Raw genomic sequence first — 17,044 nt, forward strand, 5'->3', positions numbered from 1 at the left:
CTTAGACATAGATGAGTGTCTCTGATTTTGTTTCTCTAATTAACACAGATTCCATTTGTTGCATTCTTTTGATTCCTCAAATAAAAGTTAAACGATTGGGGGGGGGGAACAGAAAAATAGAATCATGGAATCTTGTCAAAATGAAATGTGTCCGCACATCAAAGGGCTTTATCAACAAAGAGAGGGAACCGTTTACAGATAGAGAGACATTTTTTCCAGAGCCACACGTCTGGTTAGGGTCTTATCCCCCAAAGCTCCCAGCCCTCCCTGGCTGCTGTGAGAAGTCAATCAACTACTCTCACGTAGATTTTAGAATGAGGTCCTGTTACTTCCCTCTGTCGGTGGACTTAGAGCTACCCTGGGGGAGGACCAGGGCAGAGCACCACCTGGGGAGTACGAGGCTGTCTATCTGGACGGCAGCAGAAAGCCTCATTCTCCTTCAGAGTGGCTGGTGGGTTCCAACCGGTGACTTTTCCATTTGCAGTGAAATGCTCTACTGCGCCACCAGGATGCTTCGGACTCAGAGAGACTTTATGTAGGGTTTGCTCCAGTTGTAAATCTTTACAGAAACCTACCACCTCCTCTTTCTCCTGCAAAGTGGCGGGTGGGTTTGAACTGAAAATCATGAAGCTGGCGATCTCATGCTTACCAGACAGCGCCACGAGAGCTAGCTTTTGCAACAGCTGAACCTGGGGGTCTAAGACATAAGAGGCGGGCTCAGCTCGAATGCCACCTTCTCTCCATAGCCCACCTGAGCCGGCCCTGCCTGCTGGTCTATATCCACAGCCCAGAGTGGGGTGGGAGCGCTGGAGATGCGCTCTGAGAGGGAGGGGCTGAACAGAAGGGAGGGCACTGTTCGCAGAAACTTGGCGAAAAGGTTTCATAAATGCCCCACCGCCCATCATGGAAGGACAGAGTCGAAGCATCCTTCTGGACCCAGTTGTTCTAAATTTATTATTATTAAACAATAATAATAACAACCGAGTCTTCACACATACTCTTCAAAGGTGGGTGGGGAGTGTGCCTTCTCCACTACCGGCTCCTGGTGTTGAATTGTGAGAAATAGTCCCCGGTGGGGTAATTGGTAAAGACTTCCTTCATCTCCTTTTTCCTGGTAGTAAAACAGAAAGAGTGGAGGAAAGTCAAGGCCCCACCGAACAGTCTTTGCGGCAAAATGGAGCCAGCAAACGTTGTCTTATACCAGAGTTGCTGTGCGCTGCCCTCGAGTGGCGTCCACTGGCTCCAGCAGCCCCGAGGTACAGCGTTTGGCAGGCTGTCATCTTTACGGGCACCCATAGGCAGGGCTCTCCCCTGGTGGGTGGGCTCCAGCCCGCAAACTTTCGTTGCAGGCCAACACGTGCCCTTTATGCCACCGGAGTCCCCCGGAGACGGAAGATGTCTCCACCGCTACCAGTTCCGGTCTCGGGAACCCACGCGGGGCGGGGCGGGGGTCGCTATGAGTCAGCGTGGACTCCATGGCATCCACTTCATCACCGCTGGTCTCCAAATGGTCCCTTCCCTTCCAGCTCCCTTAAAACCAGTCACTGCCACCTGGCCCATTCTGACTCACAGCGGCCCTCGGGGCTGTGAGTCCTCTCGGGAGCAGAAGAGAATCAATCATCTATATCTCCGACAGAGTGAGTGATCAGTGGCCTTGAACCGCCCATCTTGTGAGGAGCTGCTTAGCGCTTACTACACAGCGCCACCAGGGCTCTGACGTCCTCCTTGGGTCACTCCTAAATGTGCAATTGAGGCCCCCACAGACCAACCGTGACCCAACTGTGTGGCCAGTGGACACCTGCTGGGAGAAAGGGCCCGCGGGTCCCTTCTGAGGACAAGCCTCGAGCTTGAGAAGTAGAGATCTCGTGGTCACCGGGCCAGTACCCACTCACAGTGACCCCAAGTACGCACGTCATGTCCTTCAGTTACAAGGGCACCTACTAGATCATGCGCATTTGATGTTCCGGCTGGGATCCAGACTTGGGGAGGAAGGAAACCCCAGGCTCGTCTTGGCAGCCCCTGCCTGGCACTGCAGGCTGGCACCGCCCTTCCTCCCGGGAAGCCCTCCAACGGCCGGCCGCACTCACTGCAGCTGCTGCTCGCAGGCCAAGCCGTGGTTGCTGCTGTCCAGCGCCCTCCGGAGCTCGCGGAGCTGCCGCCGCTGTTGCCTCTCCTGCAGCAGGGTGGCCCGAGCCTTCTGCACGCGCTGCCGGTCCCAGTCCATGTTCCGCTGCCGCTCCTCTTCCTGGAGCCTCTGCAGAGAACGGTGCTCACTCACCACCTCCTTTTCCAGTTCAGGCCTCCCACTTTACAGAATGGGAAACTGAGGCCGCAGAAGGTAGGGGCCTAAGGTCATATGAGAAGCCACACTGTCCCTACCCTGTGCCCCTCAGGGGCCCATCTCCAACACCCCTGGTGCTCCTGGCTCTGCATGGTTAGCGCATCCCACCTCTGTGGGTACCCATGGCACCCACAGCACAAGCGCAGTGGGCTGCCGCAGCACCTGACAACCCTGGGGCACAACTTCGGGACAGGCCCACTCCTGCACTGCCATGAAAGCCACTACACCCTAATGTATTGTTGGGTGGTGCCCAGGGTAGGAGTCGCCTCTAGGCATTGGATCCATTTTATCATCCTTGTTGAATGTGAATGCCTTCATTAGCACATCTTCTGGGCTGCTGTGAGGTAGTGGGTTCAAACCCAGCAGCAGCTCCTCAGAGAAAGAAGAGGCTGTCTACTAGGTAAAGCATCTCATAAGTGCTGGGGGAAGTTCTACTCTGTCCTGTCGGGTGGCTATCAGAACTGCCTTAATGGCAGTGGGTCTGGTTTCTTGAGGAAGCAGGGCCAGGGCGGCAGGTAACCCCCTTGTCCACAACCCAGGGACTCAGAGAGTGTCTATTGACCCCGCCAGCCTGCATCAGCAAGAAGTGGGACAGCGTGGCAGAGGTCCTGTCGCTGAGGGGTGGGAAGGCAGGCTGGGGACTGGCTCTGCTGTAGAGTGCAGACCGCCAGTTTCCACATCTGGAAGCTGAGGCCAGGCCTGGGTCATCGCAGTGCTCTGGACCTGGGACTGGATCCCTGAGGGGCCTGGTCTCCTCTGGGTGAACTTCAAATTCCTTCAAGCCTCTGCTCAAAGCCCCGCCCTTGCCGGCTTTGCTGTGCCTGGGACCGCCCACTGCACCTTGCATAGGGGTTGGTCTGCTCTCCCACCTCTGTGCACAAGCCCCGCCCAGGACAACCCCAGCCCCAGCCCTGAGCCCCAGGCAGTGGGCACCAGCTTCTCCTGGACTTGCTGCTTCTGGGCCAGGCGGATCTGTGCCAACTGCTCCTGGGTCATGCCCTTCCAGCGGTCAGGGACCACGCGGTGGGGCCCGAAGGAGCTGGCCGCCTGCTGCGGGTTCTCTGAGAGCAGATCCCCGCGGAGCAGGTTGGTGATCTCAGCCAGGTTGTCCTCTTGTTCTTGTTGTTTCTCGTGCTTTCTCCTGGCTGCTGACTCCAGAGCCTAAGTGAAAGGAGACACCAGGGGAGACTCCAAAGGACCCCAAGGACAAACCTCCCAGGTAGCCCTGGAGGAAGAAGGGGTTGGGGTGGGGTGGAGTGAGTACAAGACGATGTAAGTTAGTGGTCTTTATCTGCACAGATATCCAAAGCAAGGAGCTGAGCCTTCCTGAGTGGGCTCCTGGACCCCAGGCTTGGTCCCAGGCCTTGCCACTGTGGTCCCGTCAACCCCTGGACATCCCTGCACACAGAATGCTTCTCAAGTGATGTGCTAGCAATGTCACTGATGCATGTGATCACAGATAAGCCCTCCCAGCCAAGTCCTTGCTCAGGCAGGGGATGCCCCAGAAGAATGTGCAGGCAGAGAAGGTTGATGGCTTGGTTTGGGGATCTAGAGCTCCGGAGTGGGGGCTGGGTCTTGTTTGCACCTGTAATGGCACCCTGCACTGTTTCTAGACCAGGGGGGCGGGGGGTGGCACAGTCAGAGACCACAGAAGGGTCAAGGGCATGTGTGCCCTGCCACCAGACACAAAGCAGTACCTGGCTCCTGTTGAACTCCTTCACCATCGAGCACAACGCCTTCCTGGTGTCGCCCTCCAACATCTGCAGGTGCTGAGCTGTGTTGTCCAACTGCAGGCGAGTGTGCGTGTGCCGGGCCTCTGAAAGGGGGGCAGGGCCCAGTGCTGGGTGGAGCAAAGGCTGGCGGGGAAGGGGGGGTGCGAGTCAAAGTGGGAGCAGGGAGGCCAGCAAGTTGGGTGGCTCATTCATTTATGCAGCCTTGCAATGGCAGAGTGGGTGAAGAACAGGTAGGATTGCAGGTGAGTTGTCGATGGCCTTAGGGTGGGTTTTGGGAGAAGGGGTGCAGATGACTTGGGTCTGGGAGCTGGGTGACCAGAAGGTTGACATGTCTGTGAGTCATCTGAGAAGAGTCATGGTCCAGGGGCAGTGGGTCCATGGTCTGGGTTCCTGCCACAGATGCTCACCATTGAGAGAGGATGGCGTGCAGCCAGGAGACGAGGGCCAATTACCAAGCGGGGTGAGGGGGGCTGTCAAGGGGAGCTAGTTGCTAGCAGAGCTGTCCAGGGAACCCTGGTGTCGACAGCATCATCAGGTTCAGGACATGAGCCAAGATCAAGTAAGGAGCCTGAGAGATGGGGGCAGGCCCAAGAGGTATCCTGGAAGCCACATGAATGAAGTATGTCAAGGAGGAGGAAGTAGATAAGATGAGGCTGAGAACCCACCTTGGGTGGGACAACAGGGAGGTAGGTAACTGATGACCTTGAGCAGATCTGGTGCAGAGAGGCTGGGGAGGGCACCACTCTGGTGGGAGTGGGCTCTGAGGGGATAAGAGGGTATGCTTGGGGAGTGAGTATAAGCAAAGAGGCCGCTGCAGGCACTGAAGCCCCAGCCCTTGGAGGCCAGGCTGAGAGGAGGAAATAGGCTGCATGGGAGAGTCCCCTGAGGGTCCAAGTGCATCCCTCCTGACCCAGCTCCCAGCATCTCTTCCTCACGTTCCTCTTGATGGTATCCTTGCCTGTCCATGAACTCCCTGAGGGCAGGAGTTCAGCCCTGCTCACTGATGGGCTTCCTCGCCATCCAGAAACTTCTTCCATAGTGCCTAGGCCACTACGATGGACCTGGTCGTTTCCCATTTGGTTTCCCCAGCGGACTTCGAACACTTCCAGGGCAGAGACTGACTTATTCAGTGTCACCTTGATGTTCTAGCACCCAGTGAGAGCCCCAGCACAACATGCACCCTCAGAGTTTCCAGTGGAGGGGGGTGTCAGTGGGTGGGCTACAGGAAGGAAACAGGGGCTGGGGTGCAGGCTGCGGGCATCTTCCCTTTCTCCACATGGTCAGGACTTCAAAACCTTGGTGGCTTCTGGATGGAATATTCGCCTTCCAGGTGGGAGAGCCCAGTGTGACTTCTAGCCATCACCCCACCTGCCAGGGGAGCATCCAAACTAAGGTGGCTAGGAAGAAAGGCCTGGCAGTCTAGCACTGAAAACCACCCGTGAAAACCCTATGGGTTACAATGCTCTCTGTTCACATGAATTAGGGGCCAACTCTACCCCAGCTAACAACAAACAGCAACAAACGACCCAGGGTTTCATTTCTTGACTGCAAAGGCTGGGTGTTCAGCTGTGTGGATCTTAACACTGAGCAGAATGGGAATCCCAGAACACTTCGTTGTGCTCATACAGAACCTGCACACGGACCACGAGGCAGTCGAATGAGCAGAACAAGGGGGTACTGTGAGGTTTAAAATGAGGAATCTGGGCTGTATCGTTTTATCATTATTTGATCGGTATGCTCAGGGAACAATCTGAGAAGCTGGACTGTATGAAGAACATAGGAGACCTGTTGGCGTGGTGGTTAGGCATTGGGCTGTGCGCAGTCTGAAAGGTCAGCAGTTCAAAACCACCAGCCGATGAAGCACATGGCATCAGGGTTGGGAAAGGGCTTATTAACAGTCTGGGGTATGCAGCAGACACAGCCTTGTTTGCTGAAAGCAAAGAGGACTGGAAGCGCTTGCCGATGATCTTCTAAGGCGGCAGCTGTCAATGATTTACACCTCATTACAAAGGAAAGGAAATCTTCACAGCAGGACCAATAAGCAATTGAACTAGCAAGGATTTCCTTTCACTTGGATCCATAAATGTGCCTGGGAAGCAGCAGCTGAGGAATCAAGCAAGGCATCGCACTGGGAAAGCTGCTGCAAACACGTTCCAAAGCAAAGATGCCACTTTGAAGATGAAGCTGCACCTGACCCCGACTGGGAGCAGAGTGTTTTCGGATGAGCTCTGAGATAGGAATGCAGAGATACTAAAATCTCTGAACTCAGAGAACCTGGAGCAGAACGCTGTCCCGGGCTTCTGAGTCAGAGTGTATTAACTGGACCGTATGCGCCTCATTTCCTCTCCAAGTAAGACAGGACCACTATATTCCACGGTTTAGGCAAAGCCGGTGGGGAGGAGCAGATAGCTCAACCCTAAGGCACTGTATGGTCTGACCTTCCACAAAGATACACTTTCCTGTTCCCTAGGAAATGGTTGAAATGTAGATATTCCATTACACTTCCTAGTTTGGGCTTGACCTTCCTCTCCAGACTACAGATCAATTGGATGAAATATTATTGCTTCTTTGTTTGCCTTCAAAGAAATTGTCAGCAAACTGTGAGAACTTGTCACAGAATGCAGGATACTATATATAAACAAGACTGTATATGACAAGAACTGTATATAAGCCTGCCTCAAATAAAGTGCTGGGCCCTGGAGTCCCTTCTCCTGGTGCCCCCTACACCCCAACTTTGTCTTATCTTTTATCTATCTTTCTCAATCGCAACCATGCCCCTCTTGACCCTTGTTTGATTTGTGAGAGAGGGGTTCTCACACCCTACCAAACTACATATTTCCAGGCTCCTCTGATGCCTGTGAAAGCTGGCCAATGAATAAGGGAAGAGCAGAGAGGAATTGGTGCCTTTGACTTGTGGTGTTAGCAAAGAATATCAAATATACTACAGAAGCTCAGAAGAACGAACCGACCTGCCTTGGAAGAAGTACAGCCAGGGCGAGACTTCAACTCATGTGCTTTGCACATGGTGTCAGGAGAGACCAGTCCCTGGAGAAGGACATCCTGCCTGATAAAGCATAGGGTCAGCAAAAGAGAGGAGGACCCCTGTGGAGGTAGCTGGACACAGCAATGCGACAATGGGCTCAAACATGGCCACGGTTATGGCGGTGGTACAAGGCTGGGCAGTGTTTCGTTCTGCTGTACCCCGGGAGCTATGAGTCCGAATTGACATGAGTGCACCTAACAAAAACAACAACGACAACCAGACTTGCGACCAGTCTTGTTTGCCTCGTTACCTGCAGAACTGTGGTCAGCACGCGTGTTCTTCCACTCTCTCTGTTGTTGCAAGGACCACTCTCGGTTTTGTTCTTCTTGGAATTTCTTCCGTGCGTGATAGTTGAGATCCTCACCCAGGAACTTCTGCATCCCTGATATTGAATTGCGCACATCATTGTCCGACAGCCGGGCTGGGAGATCCTTCTTCAGGGCCAGGGGGTCAGACAGGTCAAATTCACGGCGTGATTCTGGCAGCTGAGAACTCTGCTGGAAGTTGTTGATAGCCCTACAGAGATTCTTTCTATCCCTCCTCTCCCGGTTTTCCAGGATACACGAGATTTTATCATTTTGCCTCATTTCAGCAGCTAGAAGAAATGAAGTACAGCAAAAGCTCAGAAGAGAAAATTAATTTAAGTCCACTTCCAAGTGTTGGGTTTTCTTAATGACTGTAAAAGTAGGAACCCAAAGATCCACTGCTATGGAGTTGATTCTGACTCCTGGAGATCCTGGATAGGGTTCCCAAGGCTGTAAATTTTGTGGGAGCAGCCAGCTGCATCTTTCTCCCACAGATCAGCTGGAGGCGGGGTGGGTGGTGTTGAACTGCTAGCCTTGTGGTCAGTAGTTCATGGTGTCCTGGACAGTGTCACCAGGGCTCCTGGTAATGCAAAACCCACTGCCACTGAGTTGGCCCCAACTCAGGGCGACCCCATAGAGCAAATTAGAACTTTAAGGGAGTAGAAAGTCTCCTTTTTCTCCTGCAGAGCAGCTGGTGGTTTTGAACTGCTGACTTTGTGCTTAGCAGTCCAAAGCTTGCCTGACAGTGCCACCAGGCTCCTTCTACAAAGGATCAAAAATGCAAACAAACACTGCCATCAAGTCGATTCTAACTCATAGTTACTCTATAGGACAGGGTAGAACTGCTTCTGTGAGTTTCTGAGACTGTCCATCTTTACAGGATCAGAAAGCCTGGTCTTTCTCCAGAGGGGTGGTTGGTGGTTTTATGCTGCTGGCCTTGCAGTCAGCAGCCTAACATGTAACCACCATGCCAGGAAGGGACCGGCAAGCCACTCAAAAGAAAACTGAACGATCAATAAACTGAAAACGATCTATCAGCCTGACATGAGTCAGAATTGACTCGGCAGCAGCAGGTCTAGATTATATGTGAATCATTTCAAAATATGCTGAATGGGAAAAACAACAACACATGTTGCCAAAGGATCCATTCAATAGGTTGGCATTCATGGCAATATTGTCAAGGGAAGAAATGAACTTCTAGAAGTTATTATGACAACATATGCCAAAAACCCAAACCAAACCCACTGCCATTGAGTTGATTTCAACTCATAGTCACCCCACAGGGCAGATTAGAATGGCTCCTTGCGGTTTCAGAGGCTGTGGTAGTTACATAATCTGGGAGTTACATAAACTTGAGACTATTAAGAGTGAAGGGGTGGAGTAGCCTGCCAATCAGATTGCAGCTTGATGACCTCATTTGGAGGCACGAAGGAGATAAAGAGCTCACTAGAGGTCAGGCACACACTCGCTCCATGCAAGATATTCCTGTTGACAAGCTACATGGAGCTACGCTGATGGATCCAGAGCCCTGGAGCTGGAGGAGGAGCCACATGGAGACCCACGCCAGTGCTTAGATGCTTCCACTGCCACTGGATCCACCCACTGGCCTGTGATCTTCCTGCATTCGGTGTCATTGCATGGCTACATGAGTCTAAATACGTAATTCTGGACTAGTATCAATATAGGGGGTAATATTGTACTATGGACTTGATTTGGACTGGACTGAGATTTTTTTTAATGTACAATTACTCTTTGATATAAAGTTCTCTCTGAGTCCTTGTGAATTTGCTTCTCTAGTCAACCCAGTCTAACACAGAGGCTATAAATCTTTATGGGAATGGAAAACTTCCTCTCTCCTATGGAGCAGATGGTGGGTTCAAACTGCTGACCTTGCAGTTAGCAGCCCAACACACAACCCACGATGCCACCTGGGCTCCTTTGGATGTGTATGAGTACATCCGATGTACAACAAACATGGTTGGCAATGATGCACACCTCTTTAGGATGAAGAGGAAATCTCCTTTGCTGAAGATTTTTTTTTAAATGGCGGGGGTGGGGGGGTGCCAGACACAGAGTAAGCTATTGCGAAGTATGATAATTTGTTTTAAATTCTTGAATAAAAAAAGGATAAACTGAAAGCTAAGCCCCCATCTAATTCGTAATTAAAAACTTTTTTTAATTCGCTGCCATTGAGTCAATTGTAACTCAATAGCAACCCTAAAGGACAGAGTAGAACTGTCACGGTGGATTTCCAAAACTGTAACTCTTCACAGGAATAAAAAGCCTTTTTCTCCCAGGGATCTGGATGGTGGTTTCAAACTGCTAACCTTCTATTTAGCAGCCCAATGTGTAACCACTACACTCCCAGGGCTCCATGGTGTAGCTATAGACGCTGTCTCTATGGAGACAGACATGTATATCAGTTGTCACTGAATTAATTCCAAATCATGTGTCAGAACAGAGGTGTGCTCCACAGGTTTCTAATGTCTGGTTTTTCGAAGTTCACTGCCATGCCTTTCTTCCTAGGCACTTCTGTGGAGACCAAAAGTGCCAGCCTGCCTGATGGTTAGTAGCTGAGCATATTAACTGTTTGCACCATCAAGAGATATATCGATATGTGTGTATATAAAGTAAAATGTTTAATTTTCTTTGCCTTATTTTTTTTTAAAGCCTGTAAATAGTTCAAGGTCTGTTTGTTGACCTCTAGGAGTGTTTTCCAGTCGAGTCTGATGGGGTGCCACACTCTGGCCCCAAACTCCATTTTTGTTCTGCTTCCCTTGCTGCTCTGTTGCTGCCCTTAGTGTTTTGCCTCGGTGTGCTGGGGTCAGATCGGGTGCAATTCCCATACTGTGTCTCCAGTGTTGTCCCCTGTAGGGCAATGGGTCAGTGATATCGTCCTCAAGGCTCGGTGGGCCAGCATGTGCTCCAGTCTCTCTTCCTCCCCCTTCATTTGCTTCTATGTGTTCTGATCAGATATGTCCCTCTCCCTGAGCTGTAGCTTCAGTGCTGTCCTCTGAAGAAAATTCTTCTGGGGGGAGGGGCACCTGTCCACGTAGTTGGGATTGGGGCTGGCCCCTCATTGGGATTGGGGCTGGCTCCTCATTAATTCTTTAAATAACACCTCTACAGTTAATTTGGGGAAATGTTATAATGTAGCCTATTGAACTACATGTATGTGTCTATCGTGTCGATTTAAAAAAATAATTTATTGGGGGCTTGTACAACTCTTACCATTATCTATCCATCCATCCATCGTGTCAAGCACATGTGTACATTTGTTGCCATCGTCATTCTCAAAACATTTTCGTTCTCTTTGAGCCCTTAATACCAGCTCCTCATTTTTTCCCTTCCCTCCCCGGAACCCTCTTTTACAAACCATTGATAATTTATAAATTATTATTATTTTGTCATGTCTTATACTGTCCAACATCTCCCTTCACGCACTTCTCTGCTGTCTGTGCCCCAGGAAGGAGGTTACATGTAGATCATTGTGATCGGTTCCCCCTTTCTCCCCCAACATCTCCTTACCCTTCTGGTATCTCTACTCTCATTATTGGTCCAGAGGGGTTTATCTGTCATGGATTCCCTGTGTTTCCAGCTCTGATCTGTACCAGTGTACATTCTCTGGTCTAGCCAGATTTGTAAGGTAGAATTGGGATCATGATAGTGGGGGGTAGGAAGCACTAAAGAACTAGAGGAAAGTTGCATGTTTCATCATTGCTATACAGCACCCTGACTGGCTCATCTCCTCCCCGCAACCCTTCTGTAAGGAGATGTCCAGTTGCCTACAGATGGGCTCTGGGTCCCCACTCCACACTCCCCCTCATTCACAATGATATGATTTTTTGCTTTTTAATGCCTGATACCTGATCCCATTGATACCTCATGATCACACATATCACGTCGATTTTTATAGGTTTGATTTTTTTGTTACTAAAAATAAAGAAGGTAAAACACTTGAAATACTGGAAATTATACACCTGATAAAACACCTCACTCACAGTTCCATCACCCGCACAAGGACTGTGGCTCACAGTTGGGAAGGAACCCTGGTGGCACAATGGCTAAGCGCTCGATCGCTCACCTAAACACTGGAGGCTTGAACCCCTCCCTGCAGCCTTTCTGGAGAGAAAGCCCTGGCAATCTGCGCCCGTGGACGTTGACAGCTTGGAACCCCTGGGTGGGCAGTTCCCCTTTGTCCTCTCGGGTACCATGAGTTGGGGTGGACTGGCTGGCCCCCAACAGCAACTATGTTGGCATAATTACTTCCATTCATTTTCTGTGTACTTTTTAAACCAATGGACAACCTACTGTAGGTACCATTGAATATCCCTGTTATCCCAGTTCAAAAATCATTTAAGTGTTAAAATTTAAAAATTGAAATCAGATGGAGGCACTTATGGTGGATTCAACCCTCTGACCACTGGGTTAGCAGCCAAGAGCACTCACTGTTTGCACTCTCTTCCCCTGTGCCAACCCCCAGGCTCCATCTAAGAGTAAGAACACTTAGGTGAATCACACCAATTGCTCAGTCCGTTCATGTGTGAGTTCAGGGACGTGGAGGTGTCATCTGGTATAAACTGTAGACATTGCATTGAATAGAGTTTTCTTCCCAGGAAGGTCTTGGCAGAGACTCTGTGTGTGTGTGTGTGTGTGCGCGCGCACGCGTGCACGCACGTTCTAAAGTTTTCACTTAAAAGCAAAACAAATTATTCATCTACACTTACCATGTATTTCCTCCCATCCATGGGAAACCTCGCATAGCTCGTTTTCTTTTTAGAGGGGAAGAATCTGCTCTTTGGCTTATTTGGACACAGAATTCCAAAAGGAGACTCAAGTCACTGCCATCAAGTCAATTCCGACTCAGAGCAACCCTATAGGACACAGTAGAACTGCCTCTGTGGGTTCTAAGACTAACCAGGGGTGTAGAAAGCCTCATCTTTCTCTCAAGGACCTGCTGGTGGCTCTGAACTGTTGACCTTGCACTATGCCACCAGGACAAAGGAGAAGGAGCATAAGAAGGACAATGCTTACATTCCCAATAACGTTGTACATTTCCGGAGAATGGTGACAGGAGTTGAAAGTTACCCTGCCCGAAGCTCCTAGAGTCTATACTCGGAAACTACTCACCGAAGGTTTCATGTCGGGCTTTTTCTGTTGCTTCTTTTATCTTCTGGTCATGAAGCTGGACATCCCAGGCCTCTAGGTCTCCCTGGAAATAGAAAACAGGAGGAGCAGAGTTAGAACCACATACTTTTAGTCAGTGTACAACAGTCCTTCTAACCTGGCAGTCTTGGCCTCCTGTAAATGACCTGTGTGAGAGGACACACATGCCTGGATACCCCTGCTGGGTGGTTCCTCAGTCCAAATTCTCTCCAGAGCTATCTTCCTGCATTCTCCTGGTTAACAAATTATGATCCTCAACACATCACCTCCTCCAGGAAGCCCTCCCAGATTTCCCCTCCCTGCCCCAGGACTGCTCCCTGAACTCCCCTCCTCCACAGCTCCCAGTCCATGACATTTTAATGTGTCCGTTTTTATGTAGGCTACTTCCATGGAGCCATGAGCTTCTTCAAGATCCTCAAAACAAAAACCACCTGCCATCCAGTCAATTACACTTCAGGGAGACCCCTGTATGTGGGGTATAGAGTTTGGGGTGGATGCTTTTGGGGAATCGACTTCCAGGCCTTTCTTCTGAGGCACCTTTGGGTAGACTCTAACCCTTCCGGTAGCAGCTGGGCACGTGGAGTGTTTGCACCATCAGGGACTCCTCTGCAGCTCAGGTTTGTCGCGAAAAAGGCACTGCCTATCTTCCCTAAGTGCATGGCGTGGGAGGCGATCCTGGTGATGTGGAAAAATCTGACTCCTAATCTAAGTAAGCCATCAACTAAGTCCACATGGAAGAAGCACACCAGCCTGTGTGATCCAAAGACAACAAAAATCCAAATATGATACAGGGAAACATATTAGAGCTTAAATTATGAACACCCAATTGTAGAAGGCTATGGAGGGCAGTGGGAGCCCCAAACCCATCTAGTCTCTTGTCAGATTAAGCCTCGGGCAGATCCCCTCGCCACAGCTTTACAGAGATGATTGTATAATGGTATAACATGATACTAGGTCAGTTGACCTCCCTCTTGACCTGGCCTGAATTTGCCCTAGGCTATTTCTTGCTTGTTCCAAGACAGAAATTTCTTCTCTGGCTTAAAAAAATTTAATAGTGGTCTTTTCCTTCTTATTCTATATTTTTATATTATTATTTTATTCTTGCTGTTTTTTATTGTTCTCTTGGGTCCCCCAGTTTGTGAAGCACAGAAAGCATGGATGCATAAAGACCATAAATGATGCAATGGTTTATTGGGGCCATGAGGGGGTGAGGAGGGGGAGCATGAGAACTGATTGTGATGATGTATATACAACTCTTCTAAAAAGTTTCTAAATGAATGGAGTGTATGACATCAAGAAAACTACCAAAAAAGAAAAAAAGAAACCAAACTTGACCAATGGTTTCCACGAGTGGAGGAGGAAGAGTTTTGCTTAAGGGGCACTGAGTTTATGTTAATGGTGGTGGAATAATTTGGAAAAGGCTATCAATAGTGGTTGTACAACGCTGAGTATATATAATTAATGACACTGAATTATACATGTAGAGTTGTTGAATTGGAGAATGCTTTGGTGTGCATACTTTAGCCACAATTAAAAGAGCAAGTGCTAAATAAAAAGAATATATAAAATGCTAAAGAATAAGAAGACGAAAAAGAAAAAAAAAGGCGAAAGAAAATCTGGTTCCTGGGAAGAACCACATTCCGAATGACCCCAGACTTCGCATCAGCCACAGGCAAGCCCCTCCCCTCCCCTCCCCAATCTGAGACTCAATTTGCCAGGTGCGGGGTGAGCAGGTTTGCTCTGCCCAAAGCTCTCCCATCCTGTGCAGATCCAGTGCAGGGAACGTCACACCCTGCACACACATCACGCACACACACACACACACCCCGCTTGCAGTTCCGCCTGGGTCCGACACTGAAAGGTTTCACTCGAAGTTCACCCTCACCCCGATGAGCCTGCTCCTGGCATTGAAGAGCCGCTTCTGCCGGCACAGCTCCGCGTGCCTCCTCTTGGCCAGGCCCACGTCCTGCGCCAGGTCCTTGGGCAGCGCGACGTCCATGGCTCTAAGGCGCCGCGACGCGCTGCGGGGATCGGGGGCGGTGCGGGAGGAGAGGAACGAACCCCCCAAGTGGGACCCGCTGCAGCCCGCACAGGGCCGAGCCGGCTCCCTGGGAAGGTGGACGGCTGGGTGCCGAGCGGCACCCCAACCCGGCAGCGCAGCTCTGCGGACCGAACCAAGGCCGGGGCACAGAGCGTCCCCAACTCCCGTTGCTAAGGAACGAGGCCGCGCTCGGCCGCCGCTCGCCCTCTTCTCGCGAGACATCGCGAGACCGCGCCGGCCGCTTCCCGCGCTTTCGCGGGCCACGCGCTTTTGTGAAGACGCGGCGGAGGCGCAGCCATGGGCCACCTGGAGGTGCTGCTCGTGGAGAACTTCAAGTCGTGGCGGGGCCGCCAGGTCATCGGCCCCTTCAGGAAGTTCACCTGTATTATCGGCCCCAACGGCTCTGGTAACTGGGCGCCTAGGCGGGGACCCCAAACTCCCCCACCGCGGCCCAGCCGCGCAGTGCTGCCGTCTGCCGAGCGGACGTGAGGGCGCCATGCCGCCTGAACTCGGGCGGTCGCTGCCGATGTCCCACCCCAGACCCGCACCCCATCTCCCCGCAACCCCCTCAAATGTCTCCCCCACTCCCACCCCACCCCCTGAAAACCCTATTTTACCGACCACAGCCTGGCTTCCCCAGACCACGCCTCACAGACTGCATCCCCACCCCCAAAGCCTGTTCCCCCAGACCCCGCAGCCCTGCAGACCACCCCTGAAACCCCGTCCTCCACAGACCCTGGACTCCGTCCTCCACAGACTCCCCCTCACAGACTGCCCCCCAAACCCTATTATCCACAAACCCTGGACTCCAACCTCCACAGACCCGCCCCTCCCCCACCACAAACCCTGTTCCCTCAGACCCGGCCGCCCTCCAGACTGTCCCCCCAAACCCCATTATCCACAGACCCTCAACTCCGTCCTCCACAGACCCCCCCTCACAGACTGCCCCCCAAATCCTATTATCCACAGACCCTCAACTCCGTCCCCCACAGGCCTGCCCCTCCCCCACCACAAACCCTGTTTGCATGGACCGGCCGCCCTCCAGACCGTCCCCCCAAACCCCATTATCCACAGACCCTCAACTCCGTCCTCCACAGACCCCCCTCACAGACTGCCCCCCAAATCCTATTATCCACAGACCCTGGACTCCGTCCTCCACAGGTCCCCCCCTCACAGACTGACCCCCAAATCCTATTATCCACAGACCCTCAACTCCGTCCTCCACAGACCCCCCCTCACAGACTGCCCCCCAAATCCTATTATCCACAGACCCTCAACTCCGTCCTCCACAGACCGACCCCCAAATCCTATTATCCACAGACCCTCAACTCCGTCATCCACAGACCCCCCTCACAGACTGACCCCCAAACCCTATTATCCACAGACCCTGGACTCCGTCCTCCACAGACCCTCCCCCTCCCCCACCGCAAACCCTGTTCCCTCAGACCTGGCCGCCCTCCAGACCGCCCCCAAACCCCATTAGCCACAGACCCTCAACTCCGTCCTCCACAGAACCCCCGTCACAGACTTTGCCCCCCAAACCCTATTATCCACAGACCATCAACTCTTTCCTCCACAGGCCCCACCCCCACCGCAAACTCTGTTCCCTCAGACCCAGCCACCCTTCAGACCGTCCCCCAAAGTCCTTTATCTATAGACCTCCCCTCAAACTGCGTGTCACCCCTCAAACCCCATTATCCACAGACCCCCACCTCAGACAGCACCCCCAAACCGTATTATCCACAGACCCTCCACTCCATCCTCCACAGACTCCCCCCTCACAGAGAGCGCCCCCAAAGCCCCATTATCCACAGATCTTGGACTCTGTCCTCCACAGACCATGCCCCCCCCCAATCATTCCCCAGGTCACAGATAAGTCTTCCCAGACCCTACCTCACAGACAGCAGTCCCTCAGACAGCAACCCCAGCCTCCCAGACCTTGACCTCACAAGTTTCAGATCCCTCACCTACACAGGACCTGACCCAAGGCTCCCACAGACCCTGTACCCCTCAGCTCCTGGCCAGCACCCACCCAGGGCCCAGCTCTGCCTGGCCCCCCACCCTCTGCCTGGGAGTCTGTCCCAACTCAGTCCTTGTCCTCGGTGCCAGTCCTGTGACCTTCAGCGAGGATAAAGCAGGAGCGCAGTTTCCTTGCAGTAGGTTCCCTTGAGGGCAGATTCCCTCAAGCCCTCCCCCCCAGAGCTGCAGAATCGCCAAGGTCTAGTGCACTCACCCTGAGCATTGCCATTTCTGTGTGGCCCATGGCTCCTCAGGGAGAAATCGAGCTAAGGAGGGCCAAGGTACTTTGCCAAAGTTGACTGACCAGGCTCTCCACTGCACAGTGATGGAAGATCAGGGCGCCCATACCTTAGCCAACTTTGAGGAAATCACTGGGCCTCTTACCCATTGATCTTT

General features: G+C 52.0%; 2 protein-coding genes across 2 annotated transcripts in view; one reads left to right on the top strand and one right to left on the bottom strand.

Moving 5' to 3' along the window:
- Positions 1–1,019: 1,019 nt before the first annotated feature.
- On the bottom strand, positions 1,020–14,683 carry RIBC2 (RIB43A domain with coiled-coils 2). The gene is made up of 7 exons (XM_075552653.1): positions 14,474–14,683; positions 12,553–12,634; positions 7,368–7,712; positions 4,039–4,157; positions 3,275–3,502; positions 2,088–2,254; positions 1,020–1,111 (listed from the first exon to the last, which is right to left on the bottom strand). Exons 1-7 carry the CDS (start codon positions 14,585–14,587, stop codon positions 1,033–1,035), a joined length of 1,134 nt encoding a protein of 377 aa, XP_075408768.1. The 5' UTR covers positions 14,588–14,683; the 3' UTR covers positions 1,020–1,032.
- Positions 14,684–14,926: 243 nt separating this feature from the next.
- Positions 14,927–17,044, top strand: part of SMC1B (structural maintenance of chromosomes 1B) — a 59,143-nt gene continuing 57,025 nt past the window's right edge. The window contains exon 1 of the mRNA XM_075553505.1: positions 14,927–15,035. Coding sequence (XP_075409620.1) covers positions 14,927–15,035 — 109 coding nt within the window. The remainder of the gene's footprint in view (positions 15,036–17,044) is intronic.

Source organism: Tenrec ecaudatus, chromosome 6, assembly GCF_050624435.1.
Source record: "Tenrec ecaudatus isolate mTenEca1 chromosome 6, mTenEca1.hap1, whole genome shotgun sequence".
Classification (NCBI taxonomy): domain Eukaryota; kingdom Metazoa; phylum Chordata; class Mammalia; order Afrosoricida; family Tenrecidae; genus Tenrec; species Tenrec ecaudatus.

What these genes read in the sequence shown, in the direction of transcription:
- RIBC2 (XM_075552653.1), bottom strand. Translation starts at nt 14,587, where the DNA reads ATGGACGTCGCGCTGCCCAAGGACCTGGCGCAGGACGTGGGCCTGGCC. An exon ending in TGCTGACCACAGTTCTGCAG is followed by an intron (nt 4,158 to 7,367) that starts GTAACGAGGCAA and finishes CCCCCCTTTCAG; the next exon opens with AGGCCCGGCACACGCACACT. An exon ending in AGGAGTTCAACAGGAGCCAG is followed by an intron (nt 3,503 to 4,038) that starts GTACTGCTTTGT and finishes CCTTTCACTTAG; the next exon opens with GCTCTGGAGTCAGCAGCCAG.